This window comes from Macaca thibetana, chromosome 9, assembly GCF_024542745.1.
Source record: "Macaca thibetana thibetana isolate TM-01 chromosome 9, ASM2454274v1, whole genome shotgun sequence".
Classification (NCBI taxonomy): Eukaryota; Metazoa; Chordata; class Mammalia; order Primates; family Cercopithecidae; genus Macaca; species Macaca thibetana.
The window spans coordinates 90,416,438-90,434,835 of NC_065586.1; the positions used below are offsets into that span (position 1 = coordinate 90,416,438).

At 39.7% G+C, this 18,398-nt stretch overlaps 1 protein-coding gene across 2 annotated transcripts in view; it reads left to right on the forward strand.

The window, feature by feature from the left end:
• Nucleotides 1-18,398, forward strand: part of HELLS (helicase, lymphoid specific) — a 54,309-nt gene that overhangs the window by 16,894 nt on the left and 19,017 nt on the right. For both annotated transcript variants that reach the window (XM_050802771.1, XM_050802772.1), the window contains exons 7-11: nt 7,245-7,286; nt 9,840-10,064; nt 10,436-10,618; nt 12,540-12,683; nt 17,097-17,293. In XM_050802771.1, the coding sequence (XP_050658728.1) occupies nt 7,245-7,286; nt 9,840-10,064; nt 10,436-10,618; nt 12,540-12,683; nt 17,097-17,293 (791 nt within the window). The remainder of the gene's footprint in view (nt 1-7,244; nt 7,287-9,839; nt 10,065-10,435; nt 10,619-12,539; nt 12,684-17,096; nt 17,294-18,398) is intronic.

The following is an 18,398-nucleotide window of genomic DNA, read 5'->3' on the forward strand; positions in this document are numbered from 1 at the left end:
GTTATTATAGAAAACAGTAATAGCTTTGACTCTACCAATTATCTTGTGGTTGTAAAGTACCTAGTAGACTTGTATTTTGCAAGGAACAGTGGAAACAACAGGCGTGGCCATACAGCTTAAAATTACATATAATATGTTGTGGAGAGGTGGGGGAAAAGGGTAGGGTAGTAAAGACACTGACCAGAGCAGAGAAGTGTTTTAGGGAAAAAGATGGTATCTTGTTAAAGGAGTCTGAGCCTGGCCTAGTCAGAAATTGTTACTATAATTTAACTTTTTGTAACCCCTAACCTTGTCTTAAGAACTTTATTCTTGTTCTTTGTTGAAGACTTTTACGAAACTGAAATCATATGCTCATTTCTAAAACCAACTTCTTTTTTTCATTTCTCACTTTTTGCTTCAAAATATGAATGAATTAGAGCATCTTCAGTTCTGACAAACCAATTCCTTAGCATGTTTTTAATGTGTCACATTCTCTTTTTTCTTGGAGACAGTCTTGCTCTGTCCCCAGGCTGGAGTGCAGTGGCACGCACGATCTAGGCTCACTGCTGCAAGCTCTGCCTCCCAGATTCAAACAATTCTTATGCCTCAGCCTCTGAGAAGCTGGGATTACAGGCGCCTATTTGTATTTTTAGTAGAGACAGGGTTTTGCCGTGTTGGCCAGAATGGTCTTGAACTACTGACCTCAGGTGATCCTCACGCCTTCGTCTCCCAAAGTGCTGGGATTACAGGCGTGAGGCACCACTCCCGGCCACATTCTTATATTTAATAAAAAGCACAACTCTATTGTCTACTGTTGTTCTTTTACCTGAAGTTCAGACTTTTTAGCTCTTCATAAGAAAAATTTACATAATACTTTTCCTTTAGGGATGCAGCGATAGTTTTTCATTGAAAAATAATTGTCAGGGGGCTGGGAGCAGTGGCTCACGCCTGCAATCCCGGCACTTTGGGAGACTGAGGCGGGTGGATCACGTGAGGCTAGGAGTTTGAAACCTGTCTGGCCAACATGGTGAAACCCCATCTCTACTAAAAATACAAAAATTAACTGGGAATGGTGGCTCGCGCCTGTAGTCCTAGCTACTCAGAAGGCTGAGGCAGGAGAATTGCTTGAACCTGGGAGGCAGAGGTTGCAGTGAGCTGAGATCGTGCCACTGCACTCCAGCCTGGGCAACGGAGCAAGACTCTGTCTCAAAAAAAAAAAAAAAAAAAAAAAAAAAGTTAGGGCCCACCGAAATTGATTATGGTATCCATTCAACTTGCAGTTTAAAACACTTTTAGGTTGGGCGCAGTGGCTCATGCCTGTAACCCCAGCACTTTGGGAGGCCAAGGTGGGAGAATCACCTGAGGTCAAGAGTTCCAGGCCAGCCTGACCAACATGGAGAAACCCCATCTCTACTAAAATTAGCCGGGCGTAGTGGCACATGCCTGTAATCCCAGCTACTCGGGCAGACTGAGGCAGGAGAATCGCTTGAGCTCTGGAGGCGGAGGTTGCGGTGAGCCAAGATGGCAGGTACCATTGCACTCCAGCCTGGGTAACAAGATTGAAACTCCTACTCATAAAAGAAAAACCACTTTTAATATGCCATACTGAAGTTTAGCCAGTCATACAGCTGTTTATTTAATTTGTTAAATGGTTGTGGAATATTGGTTTGGAGCAAACTTTGTCATAGGTGGATGAAATCCATTAGTAAAGAAAGGTAAACGCTGTCTTCACCTTAGCCTACATACAGAGAGATATATAGGAGTAAGTAGTAAATGAAATTGAATTTTTTTTTTTTGAGACAATGTTTCTATTACCCTGGCTTGAATGCAGCTGGCATAATCTCAGCTCACTGCAGCCTCAACCTCCCAGACTCAAGTGATCTTCCTATCTCAAACTCCCCAGTAGCAGGGACTCTGTGCATGTGCCACCAGGCCTGGCTGAGTTTTGTATTTTTTGTAAAGATGGGGTTTTGTCATGTTGTTTACGCTGGTCTTGAATTTTTGGGCTCCTGCCTCGGCTTCCCAAAGTGCTTGGATTACAGGTCTGAGCCACTGTGCCCGGTTGGTAATTGGATGTTTATATACCGTATTAGAGGGCCTCTTCACTCAGGCATGCAGTTCCTGAACGTTTTCATCTAGGAAAAGGAAATGATATCTATGTTGTGACTTGAAGGATAAAAGTTAAATTATTTAAAGGTGGGATTAATAGGGAAAGAGTAAATTAAAGGGAAGATAGTAGGGGGGGCGTGTTTTAGGAAGAAATTAAAGCATTGAACAAATGTCCAGGGTCAAGAGAGACTGGCAGTTTAAAAAAACTTGAAGGAAATTATATTTGCCTCCAATTTGTATATAAGTGAAAAGAGTGATGAAGGAAGGATGAAGCTGTAGATGTAAGCATGGTCAGGAGTTTAAGGCTGCCCTAAGTAAAGTAGGAAGCTATCGAAAGATTTTAAGCAATTTTCATTTTGGTGAATCACTTGGCTAGTGTGTTCAGAGATCTGTGGGCATATCAGTTTTTCTTTCTTTCCTTTTCTTTTTCTTTTTTTTTTTTTTGAGACAAGGTTTCACTGTGTGGCCCAGGCTAGAGTGCAGTGGCGCGATCTCGGCTCATTGCAACCTCCGTCTCCCAGTTCAAGCAATTCTGTTACCTCAGCTCCCTGAGTAGTCCAGCACCTGGGACAACAGGCACGTGCCACCACGCCTGGCTAAGTTTTTGTATTTTTGGTAGAGAGGTGGTTTCACCATGTTGGCCAGGCTGGTCTCAAACTCCTGACCCAAAGTGATCTGCCTGCCTCTGCCTTCCAAAGTGCTGGGATTACAGGTGTGAGCCACCATGCCTGACCCTATACCAGTTATTCTTTCATTTACTGTTATTTCTTTCTTCTGTGTATTTACTGAATTTCCTGCTCTCTTTTCCTCTTTGCCTAAATTCTTTTCATTGTTTGCATCTCATGTTACTTGCTGAAGAATCTCTAAATCTACGAATACATTTGGAGATGTGTTACCCCTATTGAATGTTCTGTCACTGTGAACCCTGCTCCTCCAAATTATCCCATCTATTTATTCACCTTTTCCTTCCTCACTGGGTCTTTGCCTTTCAATTATAGATACATTGTTTTCGTGTCTGCAGAACAAAAATTTTTGAACCAGTCTTTCTAGATTGTCCTGTTTTCTATTCTTTATTTCCAAGTTTTTTTTTGAGACAGAGTTTCGCTCTTGTTGCCCAGTCTGGAGTGCAATGGCACCGAATTGGCTCATTGCAGCCTCCGCCTCCCAGGTTCAAGTGATTCTTCTGTCTCAGCCTTCCCGAGTAGCTAGGATTACAGGCATGTGCCACCACGCCTGGCAAATTTTGTATTTTTAGTAGAGATCGGGTTTCTCCATGTTGGTCAAGCTGGTCTCAAACTCCCGATCTCAGGTGATCCACCCACCTTGGCCTCCCAAGGGATTACAGGCGTGAGCCACTGCACCACCCTATTTTTAAGCTTTTTAAGAGTAGGCTGGACTGGACATGATGCCTGACACCTGTTATACCAGCACTTTGGGAGACCAAGGTGGGAGGATCACTTAAGCCCAGGAGTTTGAGACTAGTTTGGGCAACATGGTGAAATCCTGTCTCTACAAAAAAAAAAGAAATTAGCCAGGCGTGGTGGCGTACAGCTTTGGTCCCAGCTGCACAGGAGGCTGAGGTAAGAGGATCACCTGAGCCTGGGGAGGTCAAGGCTGCAGTGAGGTGAGAATGTGCTACTGCACTGCAGCATGGGCAAGAGAATGAGATCCTGGTTTTTTTTGTTTTTTTTTGTTTTTTTTTGGAGGCAGAGTCTTGCTCTGTTGCCAGACTGGAGTGCGGTGCTGCAATCTTGACTCACTACAGCTCAACTCCGCCTCAAGCGATTCTCCTGCCTCAGCATTCCGAGTAGCTGGGACTACAGGTGTGTGCCACTACACCCAGCTAATTTTTGTAGTTTTAGTAGAGATGGGGTTTCACCATTTTGGCCAGGATGGTCTCAATCTCTTGACCTCATGATCCGCCTGCCTCAGCCTCCCAAAGGGCTGGGATTATAGACGTGAGCCACTGCGTCCGGCCCTTTTTTTTTTTTTTTTTTTTTTTTTTTTTAAAGAGTAGCCTGTACATATTTCCTTACACATTGTGCAGTTGAGCAGTTTTACGTCTGTCAGTTGAATTTATTGGGATCTTTGAAATTGATAATCTAGCCCAAAGCAAGCAATTTATCTTTTCCTCTCTTTCTTCCCAATCTTGCTCTTTTGTTTTCTCTTTGATGTTAGTGTCAGAACCAGTATCTACTGTGTCATTCAAAACAGAATTTAGGAGGTTATCTGAATTTCCTTATATATCTAGATTTTTATCGATTTCTGTGAGTCATTTCATTCGCTGCTACTCTGGTGTTTATGCCCTTACTCTGCCCTATTGTTAGTAGTTTCTTAATTGATTTTTATAATCCTAGTATAGCTCTCATTCATTGTCAAGAGTACCAGATTGGTTTTTCTGAAGCAAATTTAATCACTCATAACCTCCATTACTTTTTATGGTTTCACAAGGAATTGCATTTTCTTGTAGAAAAATTTGAGACTAAACAAAATACAAGAAAATCACCTGAAAAGCTGTCAAACAGATAATCACTAACATTTTCGTATATGTATATTCTTTTTCTTTGTATTATGGAAAATCTGAAAAATTACAAATATTTAGAGGATAGTAAATTGAATGTCACTTTTTTTTTTTGAGATGGAGTTTCCCCCTTCTTGCCCAGGTTGGAGTGCGATGGCATGATCTCGGCTCACTGCAACCTCTGCCTCTCAGGTTCAAGCAATTCTCTTGCCTCAGCCTCCCGAGTAGCTGGGATTACAGGCATGTGCCATCACACCCCGCTAATTTTATACTTTTATTAGAGACGGGGTTTCTCCATGTTGGTCAAGTGGGTCTCGAACTCCTGACCTCAGGTGATCCGCCTGTCTTGATCTCCCAAAGTGCTGAGATTATAGGCATGAGCCACCCTGCCCAGCCAATCACTTTTTAATTCTGGGATATTTTTAGAAAAAGCTGAGCAAGACTTTTTTTTTTTTTTTAAGATGGAGTCTCACGCTGTCACCTGGGCTGGAGTGCAGTGGCGGGATCTCAGCTCACTGCAACCTTCGCCTCCTGGGTTCAAGCGAGTCTCCTGTCTCAGCCTCCCAAGTAGCTGTGATTACAAGTGCCTGTCACCACGCCCAGCTAATTTTTTGTATTTTTAGTATTGACACCGTGTTGGCCAGGCTGGTCTCAAACTCCTGACCTTGTGATTTGCCCGCCTTGGCTTCCCAAAGTGCTGGGATTACAGGCGTGAGCCACCGTGCCCGGCCAAGACTTTTGAACCATAACCACAATACAGTTATCACACTTTTGAAAGTCAATGGTAATTCCTTAATATTTAAATTTCTCAATAGGCTAATTTTTGTTTTTAGGGATGGGGGCTTGCTGTATTGACGAGACTAGAGTGCAGTGGCTATTCCTGAGTATTGTCATAGTGACTACACCTCAAATACCTGGGCTCACATGATCCTCCTGCCTCAGTGTCCCGAGTAGCAGTACAGGGAGTATAGGCACTTCCCACTGTGATCTGCTTAGCTCATACCTTTTTAAAAAATGATTGGTTCAAATCAGGATCCAAAAAAGTTACATAAATTGCGTTTGATTAATGTGTGTCTTAGTTCTCTTTTAGATCTAGAGTGTCTCTCATCTTTTTTAAGAAACATTATTTGTTGAAGAAAATGAGTAATTCTGTATAATTCCCCACATTCTGGACTTTACTGATTGTATCCCCATGATTTCTCTGCCTCTTGTGTTTCCTGTTAACTATAGTAACTATAAGTTAAATACAGAAGTTTGTGATTAAGGTTTTTTTTAATTTTTGTTTTTTTTTGTCGAGGGAGGTAGGGTCTTGCTCTGTTGCCCAGGGTGGAGTGCAATGGTGCCATCTTGGCTCGTTGCAACCTCTGACTCCTGGGCTCAAGCAATCCTCCCACCTCATCCTCCTGAGTAGCTGGGACTACAGGTGTGCACCACCAAGCCCAGCCAACTTTTATATTTTTTTGTAGAGATGGGATCTCACCATGTTGCCCATGCTTGATTTTTAATAAGAATACTTCATTGGTGCTATTTATAGATTTTGATTTATTTCTAAATTGTTCTTTCAAGTTTCATTTTATCTAGTCATTTTACAGGACAGCTTTATCAGTTCCTGGTATAAATTCCTTTTAGCCTCAGCCTTAGAATATGAATATGTATACGTACATAATACTTCATATGCACACGATATACACATATTCCCGTGTGTATATATGTGTGTGTGTCACCTACTTACATGTCCTGTTACTCTTCTGTGAATCTTAAATTTGATAATGCTGTTTTGAATCTACTTCATCCCCTATACCTTCTGTATTCTCTCTGCTTGAAATCTACCCTCACTATCTTGAATGATGAAGCCTGGTGACAACTTTTTAGATCATTTTATGTAAGATAATTATTTGCTAAGCCACCCAGTGACACACTCAGGTATTGTCTCCTTACCACCAGCATCTAGTAGGTACTTCAAAATCAGAGTACTTTATTCTGTATTTTTAATCTATCTGTCTTTGCCTCTAACCCAGGAATGCAAACTCAGATGTCTATCCACAGAGGTCTAAAGTGGGCTGTAACATGGTTTGCCAGACTTTTTCTGTAAATAGCCAGATAGTAAATATTTTTAGCTTTTGAGTAGTTTTGTGGGCAACTACTTAACCCTGTACTTTGCTATTGTCGTTTGAAAGCAGCCATACACAAACCGTAAACAAGTGAGGCTGACTTTGTTCCAATTTATCCCATTTCTTTGCTTTTAAAAAAGTACCTATGTATTCGCTTAGCTGGAGTTGGTGTACAGGCTGTAGTTTGCTGACCACAGGACTAGAGGTTTGTTGCCATGTGTGAATTTGTACTTAATCTCAGACTAAAAGAAAGAAAAGCTGGAAAACCACTGTATTTGATGAAATATCCCATTGTATAAATGTTCCCAAATTAGCTTAGAATGTTAGGAAATATTATGAGCCAGTAATGTTTATAGGCTTATTTCTGCCTGAAGACCACTAGTTTTAGATCTCTATATTTTAATTATCTTGAGAATCTCATCCTCATTGCCTGGCAAAATAAGCACAGAACAAATGCTTGTTGAATAAATAAATAAATGAACCTCATACATTATTAATTTGTTTTTGTTTTCTCAAACTATTAGGAAATTTTGTCTGTGGCTAAAAAAAATAAAAAGGAGAACGAGGTAAGAGATTTATGATTAAGTTTAGAAGTCATATTTACTCCCCAGTTATTAGTCCTTTTTCTGTAATCACCAGTGTACGTTTTTCTCACTTTATCCCGTTTCTTTGCTTTAAAAAAATACCTATGTATTCATTTCTTCCATATCCAACATTTTTCTTTTTTATGTATCAACTTTAGTTAGGTATTTTATTGCATGATTATTGATGTATAAGTGTTAATTTATGGGTCTAGCAATGTTGCTTTTAACTTGTGAATCTGGCAGTGATACAACTGCTCGTAGCCATGTGGATATAAACCATGAGTCATCTTATGGAAGCTGTGAGGGGTGCCTTTGATGAGGGATGCCTTAATCTTGCTTCAGACCTTAAAGATTTTTTAAGTTTCTTAAAAGTTCTGTTTGAGAAGGCTTGATTTTCGAGCCACCTCTTCACTTATCCCATTTTATGTAGAGAGGTTCCTTGTTATCTCACTTTTTTATTGCTCAAGTACTTAAAATTACCAGGTTGCATAGGGAAGCAAAATAATCATGACGTGAAAATATTCGTGAATGGATGTGAACTTCAAGTAGTTAATTTACATATTAAAAATTTTTAGGCCTTTGAGAAATTAATGTAATGTTTATAAAATGAGAGATACTCTATTTGGTCATACAATTTTGTCCAAAATTTATACTATAAAACTGTCTTGATTTTTATTCTTTTGTTAAGTATAAGGACTGGTTTATGGGTGCAATTTAATTGGATTTTTCAAGATTTAGTTAGATAAATATTTAGTTGGATTTTTAAGATAAAGTCTTGATGTAATCTTCTATAATTTACCATGTGATTTTGGCTTCATTTTATAACTTACAGTCAGTCAGGAAGAAATAATTGTTAAGTACTGTATTTTAATGAATTTTGACACTTGCGTACACTTGTGTAACTGCCATCCAAATGAAGGTATAGAACATTTCCATTGTAGAGGGATCTCTTCTGTGTTTTTCTAATTCTTTTTCCACCCCTAAACCTAGAGGAGGCCACTTTGTACACCTTTTATAGGATAACTTATTATTTCCTTTCCACTCAACATGTCTATGATACTCATTTATGTTGTTGAGCATTTTAGTGACTGGTTTCTTCTTATTGTTGACTAGTATTCTGTTGAATGAATGTTACAATTTTCTCATCCATCCCCTTATTGATGGGCATTTGGGTTGTTTGCAATTTGTGACTTTTATGAGTAAGGTTGCTATAATAATTTGCATGCAAGTCCATGTGTAGACATGTTTTCATACTTTTTGCCTGTGTACCTGGGAATGGAATTGTTGTGTTACATGGCAAATGTATGTTCATAAGAAAGTACAGATTTGTTCCCCCCAAGGTAAATGCATCATTTTATTCTCTTGCCAGCAATGTTTGAAAATTCCAGCTTACATTATTGTCAGCATTTGATAGTCTTTTTAATTTCAGCTATTTTATTAAATGAGAAATGGCAGTGTGTGTGGTTTTTAACTTGCATTTTCCTAATTACTACTGAACATAAAAATATGTTCTTGATGACTGTATGTTTTCTTTCTTTTTCTTTTTTTTTTTGAGATGGAGTCTTGCTCTGTCACCCAGGCTGGAGTGCAATGGTACGATCTTGGCTCACTGCAACCTCTGCCTCCCGGGTTCAAGCGATTCTCCTGCCTCAGCCTCCCAAGTAGCTGGGATAACAGGTGCACGCAACCACGCTCAACTAATTTTTGTACTTTTAGTGGAGACAGGGTGTCACCATTTTGGCCAGGATGGTTTCGATCTCTTCACCTCGTGATCTGCCCGCCTCGGCCTCCCAAAGTGCTGGGATTACAGGCGTGAGCTGCCATACCTGGCCTATATGTTTTCTTTTGTAAAGTATCTGTTAGTATCTTTTGCCCGTCTCTTTTGCCCGTCTTATTTATGCATACTGTATTTTCTGTGTAACAGTTCAATAAATTACTGAGTGTCACAATATTAGAAGTTTGGAAGAAAGGTATAATTCTAATGATCTTTTCAAAAGTATGTGCCTGATTTTAATTTGTAAGGGTTATTCTCAGATTTTTTATATTTTATTTTATTTTAGTTTTTTGAGGCAGTCTCCTGTCACCTAGGCTGGAGTGCAGTGGTTGTGTTCTTGGCTCACTGCAGCCTTGACTTCCTGGGTTCGAGTGATCCTCAGCCTCCTGAGTAGCTGGGATACAGGCAGTTGCGTGCAACCACACCCAGCTAATTTTTTGTATTTTTAGTAGAGACAGGGTTTCGCCATGTTGTCCAGGGTGGTCTTGGACACCTGGATTCAGGTAATCCTCCTGCCTCAGCTTCCCAAAGTGCTGTGATTATAGGATTAGCCACTGTGCCAGCCTGTTATTGTTTTTTTTAGTAGCTTTTCATTTGTAGAGGGATGGAGATGTCTGCAGTTTTTTAATCCAGATGTAATCTTAGTCTTCTGTACTTAATGATTATAGGACTCAGTAGGGTTTGTTAGTTCCATTTTCTGATAAATGGTGGCATACAGCAGCATTTTGTATAACATCTTATTAAACTTTTTTTCTCTACAGGATGAAAACTCCTCTACTAATCTCTGTGTAGAAAATCTTCAGAAAAATAAAGATTCGAATAGTATAATTAAAGATAGATTGTCTCAAACGGTTAGGCAGAATACTAAATTCTTTTTTGACCCAGTCCGGAAGTGTAATGGTCAGCCAGTACCTTTTCAACAACCAAAGCACTTCACGGGAGGAGTGATGCGATGGTACCAAGTAGAAGGCATGGAATGGCTTAGGGTAATGAATTGTAATTTTTAATACAACATATTGGTTTTATTTCTATAGTAGCCTAATAATGTGATGTACCACAAGTGGAGTCATTTCTGTCATGTTTCATTATTATACATTTGTGTGTGAATACCTACTTTCTGATTTCTTTAACCTGAATTTTTAGACGTGGAAATTACCTTGTTATTGACTTCCAACACTTTTATGGCTTTAATAAAGGATTTTCCACAGTGTTGTTATAATTTATGGTGTGAATATATCAGTTTTAACATAATTCTCATCTTTGGGTGTGATTTTTTTTTAAAGAGAAGAAATGAAATATTGTAACCCTGTAGTTGCTTATATCCGAGTTTAAATACAGTATCTATTATTTCATCCAGATGCTTTGGGAAAACGGAATTAATGGCATTTTAGCAGATGAAATGGGATTGGGTAAGACGGTTCAGTGCATTGCTACTATTGCATTGATGATTCAGAGAGGAGTACCAGGACCTTTTCTTGTCTGTGGCCCTTTGTCTACACTTCCTAACTGGATGGCTGAGTTCAAAAGATTTGCACCAGATGTAAGACATGCTTCCTTATGTTAAAATTATAATTTTACATGTTTTTTTATGCTTCGTTGTTGTAGGAATTAAATTGTAGAACTCCTATAATTATATTGGTTCCTGTATAAATATTTTGTCTGATTTGACTTAATCTGTGGAGTGCCCTAATTTAAATTTATATAGTATAGGTTTTGGAAATCCCTGACATCTTTCCTAAAATATTTCAGAATGATTTTCATTGCATTGGTTAATTTGATTCAACTGAGACAGACTTAGGTAGAGATTTTATTAAAAATTCTGCTTATTCTTCACTTGATCTTTGCCAAAAGGCTGAGAAGAGAGGAAGAGAGTTTTCTGTTTTTTGTAACTTTTTTTCTATACACGTTACCTTCTGCGTTTTTTTTTTTTTTTTTTTTTTTTTTTTTTTGAGATGGAGTCTCTCTTGCCCAGGCTGGAGGACAGGGACGCAATCTTGGTTCACTGTAACCTCTGACTCCCATGTTGAGTCGATTCTTGTGCCTCAGCCACTCGAGTAGCTAGGACTACAAGCATGTGCCACCATACCCAGCTAATTTTATGTTTTTAGTAGAGACGATTTCTTGCTGTGTTGGCCAGGCTGGTCTTGAACTCCTGGCCTGAAGAGATCTGCCCACCTTGGCCTCCCAAAGTGCTGGGATTATAGATGTGAGCCACCGTTACCCCGCACCCAGCCCTTCTGCACATTTTTGCCTTATGAGAAATTCTAGAAGTAGTGTCACCATCTGCCTCATTTTTTATATATATATATATATATATATATATATATATATATATATATATATAAAATTTATTTATTTATTTTGAAATGGAGTCTCTCTGTCACCAGGCTGGAGTGTAGTAGCTGGGACTACAGGTGTGCACCAGCACACCTGGCTAATTTTTTGTATTTTAGTCGAGACGGGGTTTCACCATGTTGGCCAGGATAGTCTCGATCTCCTGATCTTGTGATCCACCCATCTTGGCCTCCCAAGTGCTGGGATTACGAACGTGAGCCACCGCGCCCGGCCTATATGTATTTTATGTATTTATGGGTTTTTGTTGTTGTGTGTGTGTGAGAGAGAGAAGAGTTTGGCTCTTGTTACCCAGGCTGGAGTGCAATGGCACTATCTCGGCTCACTGCAACCTCTGCCTCCTGGATTCAAGCGATTCTCCTGTCTCAGCCTCCCAAGTAGCTGGGATTACGGGTGTGCACCACCACGCCCAGCTAATTTTTTATTTTTAGGAGAGACAGGGTTTCTCCATGTTGGTCAGGCTGGTCTGGAACTCCCGACCTCGGGTGATCTGCCTGCCTCAGCTTCCCAAAGTGCTGGGATTACAGGCATGAGCCATCCCGCCCGGCCCTTGTATTTATTTTTATGACTTTATTATTTTTATTTTTTCTTCAGACAGGATGTTGCTCTGTTGCCCAGGCTGGAGTGCAGTGGCGCCATTCTGGCTCACTGTGGCCTTCACCTCCTAGTCTCATGTGAGCCTGCTATCTCACACCTGAGTAGCTCATGTGAACCTCCCATCTCACTCCACTGGGTGAGTAGCTGGCACTACAGGTGCGTACCACCACACCCAGCTAATTTTTGTATTTTGTGTAGAGATGGGATTTCTCCATGTTGCTCAGGTTGATCTTGAACTACTCGCAGACTTTAGAGATCTGCTTGCCTTGGGTTCCCAGAGTGTTGAGATTAGAGGTGTGAGCCATTGTGCTCGGTCTGACTTTTTTTTTTTTCCATTTTTCTCCCATAGTAGTTCAATGATTTGTTAGAATTGCTTGGCTTATTTTGCTATAGAAAAATAGAACTGAAATTTTAAATTATATTTTTTCCCTCAGAATGATTTATATTCTCTAAATAGTCAATTTTTACATTTTGTTCTTAAGTTTGATATAAATCAATATAAAATTTTTCAGATCCCTACAATGTTATATCATGGAACCCAGGAGGAACGTCAAAAATTGGTAAGAAATATTTACAAACGGAAAGGGACTCTGCAAATTCATCCTGTGGTAATCACGTCATTTGAAATAGCCATGAGAGACCGAAATGCATTACAGGTACAAATGATCTTCATTGGTTTCTTTGTAATACATAAAAGATGTTTTTCTTAATTTATAACACTTTCTTACCATCTGGGAGCATTTGTCTAATTTGTTGTTGAAATTATAGATTATATTGTGCATATACCTGTAGAATCTGGAGACTTTTATTAACAGAATGATTGAGATGAAGGCCATCATTTGTAACAATATAATTAAAGCTTATGGCAGTTTAACATATGGCTTAGAATCATCCAGAAATAGACCTAATCTCTGAATGTATTACAGATATATTTGTGACAGTTACTTTGAATATACAGAATTTACCTATCTATTGTATTTTAATCAAATAAGAGTATTTGAAGACAAGTTATTTTTAGAGTATCTTATTGGACTATTTGTTAACATTTTCATTTGTTTTCTTGATGTTGTAGCTACTTACTTAAATAATTTCCTGTTAGCATAACACAATTGAAAAATTGTGCCTTCTTCTTTTGTGCCTTCTGTTAATTCATTTATTGATGTTTTGAACTTCTTCCTCAATGCTCTACCTCATTCATTTATAATTCTTGACTGCTTTGTTTTTCCTTTCTCTGGCTGTGTGAGAACCCTCTTAGTGCGGTACCCTGAGGTTTATCTAATTGCTTGGAAATAGGAAAGTACTTAATGGTTTCAACATAAAATTAAAACACATAAGTCGTAAGTGGAATAATTATGACTTGCATAATTATGACGAGTATTGTCAGGTTTTGTGTGTGTGCTGGTAAAACTTTGGAATATGATTTGCAGAAATCTTAGCTCAAGAGTTTAGCAAAGTTGACACGTGTACAGCATTAAAAAGTATTTAAACCAGGCTGAGCTTGAAGGCTCATGCCAGTAATTCCAGCACTTTGGGAGGGTGAGGCGGGCAGATCGCTTGAGGCCAGGAGTTCCAGACCAGCCTGGCCAACATGACAAACCCGTGTCTCTACTAAAAATACAGAAATTAGCTGGGTGTGATGGTGCACATCTGTAATGGCACGAGGATTGCTTGATCCCGGGAGGTGGAGTGCAGTGCGCCACTGCACTCCAGCCCGTGCTACAGTGAGAGTCTGTCTCAAAAAAAAAAAAAAAATTCAAACCAGCAGTCTGCAACCATTTGGCACCAGGAACTGGTTTTGTGGAAGACAAGTTTTCCATGGACCATGGGTGGGGGGTGGTTTCAGAATGATACAAGTGCATTACAATTATTGTGCACTTTATTTTTATTATTACAAAATTGTAATACATAATGAAATAATAGGGCCGGCCGTAATGGCTCATGCCTATAATCCCAGCACTTTGGGAAGCTTAGGTGGGCAAATCACTTGAGGTGAGGAGTTTGAGACCTTCCTGGCCAACATGGTGAAACCACATCTCTACAAAAATACAAAAATTACATGGGCACAGTGGCCCAGCTCCTTGGGAGGCTGAGGCAGGATAATTGCTTGAACCCAGAAGGCAGACATTGCAGTGAGCGGAGATCACGCCTCTGTACTATAGGCTGGGCAACTGAGTGAGACTGTGTCTCAAAATAATAATAATAATTTTATAACTCACCATAATGTAGAATCAGTGGTAGCCCTGAGCTTGTTTTCCATCTAGGGATGATGGGAGACAATGACAAATCATCCAACATTAGATTTTTATAAGGAGCGCACAACCCAGATCCCTTGGATGTGCAGTTTGCAATAGGGTTCATGCTCCTTTGAGAATATATTGTCTCCTGATCTGACAGGAGATGGAACTCAGGCCATAATGTGAGCAGTAGGGAGTGGCTGTAAATATAAATGAAGCTTCCCTTTGCTGTAAATACACATAAAGCTTCCCTCCCTCACAGGTGCTTACTTCCTCCTGTGTGGCCTGGTTCCTAACATGCCATGGACCCCTACAGGTCTGTGGCCTGGGGGTTGAGGACCCCTGATATAAACCATTTCTTTACAGTAAAAGTAATATATACCAATTTTTTTAAAGGGTAGTGTACAGGAAGATGTAAAAGCACCTGTAATTCTACCTGAGAACTACTACTTTTTTTTTTTTCCTTCCTGTTTTTGAGACGGAGTCTTGCTCTGTCGCCCAGGCTGGAGCGCAGTGGCGCGATCTTGGCTCACTGCAAGCTCTGCCTCCCAGGTTCACGCCATTCTCCTGCCTCAGCCTCCCAAGTAGCTGGGACTACAGGCACCCCCTGCACGCCCGGCTGATTTTTTTGTAATTTTAGTAGAGACGGGGTTTCACCGTGTTAGCCAGGATGTTCTCGATCTCCTGCCCTCGTGATCTGCCCACCTCAGCCTCCCAGAGAACTACTTTATACTCAATAATTATAGCTAACATGTAGGTATAATTTACACATATGATCATACTATACATTCATTTTTTTTTGGTCCGAGACAGGGTCTCACTTTGTCACCCAGGCTGGAGTCCTGTGGCACGATCTCAGCTCACTGTAGCCTGAACCTCCTGGGCTCAAGTGATTCTTCTACCTCAGTCTCCTGAGTAGCGGGGACTACAGACGTCTGTCACCACACCTGTTTCTTGTATTTTTTTGTAGGGACAGGGTGTCTCAAGCCATCCACCTGCCTAGGCCTCACAAAGTGCTGGGAGTACAGGTGTGAGCTACTGCTTCCGGCCTGCATTCACTTTTGCAATTTGTGTTTTCTACTCAGTAATATAACATGAAGACCCTTCTAATCTGTTTTCCGTACCCGTCCTGTAATGAAATAGTTAAGCTTCCATGTCCATTTCATTTGCTAGTGGCTAGAAACTTTCGAGGTTTCCATTTCAGTGAGCTTATGTTATCATTTCAAGGATCTTAGCTTACTCTGAGTGTGAGGTTCCAGGGCTTTTGTTGCTGAGTGCTAGCGGAAGTGACTGAGTTCACTTGCTAATTTGGCTTTCAGATTGCTCATCATTTGTTTCCTTGTTTTTTTTTCCCTCTCACCCATTATAAAAGGATATATATACATATACATTTTTTTTTTTTAAATTGGAGACGGAGTCTCGCTCTGTTGCCCAGGCTGGAGTGCAGTGGCGCAATCTTGGCTCACCGTAACCTCCGCCTCCCAGGTTCAAGTGATTCTCCTGTCTCAGCCTCCCAAGTAGCTGGGATTACAGGCACTCACCACCACGCGTGGCTATTTTTTGTATTTTTAGTAGAAACGGGGTTTCACCATGTTGGTCAAGCTGGCCTCGATCTCTTAACCTTCTGATTCCCCTGCCTTGGCCTCCCAAAGTGCTGGGATTACAGGCATGAGCCACCATGCCCGGCCCGATTTTTTTTTTTTTTTTGAGACAGTCTTACTCTGTCACCCAGGCTGGAGTGCAGTGGCAGGATCTCGGCTCACTGCAGCCTCCGTCTCCCTGGCTCAAGCAATTCTCCTCCCTCAGCCTCCTGAGTAGCTGGGATTACAGGCATGTGCCACCACGTCCGGCTAATTTTTGTATTTTTAGTAGAAATGGGGTTTAACCAAGTTGGCCAGGCTGGTCTCAAACTCCTGACCTCAGGTAATCTGTCTACTTCGGCCTCCCAAAGTGCTGGGATTGCAGGCCTGAGCCACTGCGCCCGGCAAAGGATATTTTATATTTTTATCTGGCATTTTTAGATAGCTGTCTTACAGTGAGAGATAATTCAGGTTTTCCGGTTTTACCATATTGCCAGGAAAATAAATCTCTTCCTAGTTATTTTAATAAAGAAGACACAATACTATAAACTGTTTTGATTCTTTTGGGATATATAAAGCAAAATGCAAAACATTCTCTATACTCTTTCCTCAATTTGTCAGTCCCATTTTTTAAGGGTACCTATATTTTTCAGATTGTTATTTATATTTCCAGAAATACTTTGTATTTCTGTATGTTAATATAAATTAGATTAATTATAAATTTTCCTGATAAAGATACCTGAGAAATCACAGATATTAAAATGAGAAAGTTAAAACATTTTCATGATAACTTTGTGAAAGTAAATGGGTGACTTTCTGTGAAAATATGAATTGCTTAAATAAAGAAGGGAAAATTCTAGTGCTATTTGATGTTTCAGCACGTATGGAACTAATAAAAACTCAATTTTTAGTAGTCTAGCATAACATTAATATCAAAACTTGGGAAAACATTAGAAAAGAAAGCTACAACTGCGTTGACTAAGGTCTGAATAGGGAAATCTTAAATTCAGAATAGGTGGAGTTCAAGCTTTATAGCGTATTTTAGTAGATAACTCTTCCAGGAACTGAAATTATCAATTTTAGGAATCCTTGTAAGTGGATCAAATGAAAACATGATCATCTCAGTAGTTACTGAAATTACATTTGATAAAATTCAACATCCATCCTTCATAATAGATGTTTTATTTTTAGAATTCTTGTTAGAAAAATTGTGAGATCATTGTTTAAAAATCTTTTTCCTCAATTCATTTTCTAGCATTGCTATTGGAAATACTTAATAGTAGATGAAGGACACAGGATTAAGAATATGAAGTGCCGTCTAATCAGAGAGTTAAAACGATTCAATGCTGATAACAAACTTCTTTTGACTGGTACTCCCTTGCAAAACAATTTATCAGAACTTTGGTCATTGCTAAACTTTTTGTTGCCAGATGTATTTGATGACTTGAAAAGGTGGGTAAGCCAGTTATTTAATGATTTAACCTCAAAAATCTGTGCTGTTAGTTAAAATTACTTTCTTTTCAGTAACTGAATTAAAATGCCAAATATTTGGCAAGTTCTTTTTGGTATAAATTGTATGTTCTACTCCTGTCACAAATTATGTGAGAGCAGATTAAGAAAAGATTATTTAAAACTTACTTGCATTGGTTAAAGGAAGACTGCTGAATGCTACTTTAAGATAATATTTTTATAATAAGGTTCTTTTATGTGTTACCTTTGTAAAACATTTTTTTTTTGAGACGGAGTCTCGCTCAGTCGCCCAGGCTGGAGTGCAGTGGCCGGATCTCAGCTCACTGCAAGCTCCGCCTCCCGGGTTCACGCCATTCTCCGGCCTCAGCCTCCCGAGTAGCTGGGACTACAGGCGCCCGCCACCTCGCCCGGCTAGTTTTTTGTATTTCTTAATAGAGACGGGGTTTCACCGTGTTAGCCAGGATGGTTTCGATCTCCTGACCTCGTGATCCGCCCACCTCGGCCTCCCAAAGTGCTGGGATTACAGGCTTGAGCCACCGTGCCCGGCCTGTAAAACATTTTAAGACGGATTTTTCTCATTATATCCTCATGAAACAACCAGGGACAATAGAGTTGTTAAATTATTCCCTATCTCACATAAAAGAAAACCTAGGTGTAGAGTTGTTACAAGGTAAGACTAGTTAGCCCCAGAGCCAAAGTTAAAACTGAGGTCTCCCAATGTAAACATAGTGTTTTAATTCTCGAAACTATGTTTGAATCTTAGCTTATATAATAAAATCAGAAATAAAAGTAGTTTCCAGAAAGTAATTAGTAACTTCAGAATGGAGGAGGAGGTAATGTTAACATAATCTAAAACTGATTACAACGGAAATACAACCTGGGCAAAAAAGGTAATTTATACTTGTTTTGGCATCAGTGAAGGAAGTAAGCTAATTGGATGTGGAAATATAATTTTAAATTATGGGAATTTATTTCAAATCTGGTTACTGAATGGTGTCTCAAGGTAGGCTACCTTATTGTGACTCTAGGCGCTATTATTGAAAGACAAGAATTCCAGGTACTGTGCAGACATACTGAATTACAGTGT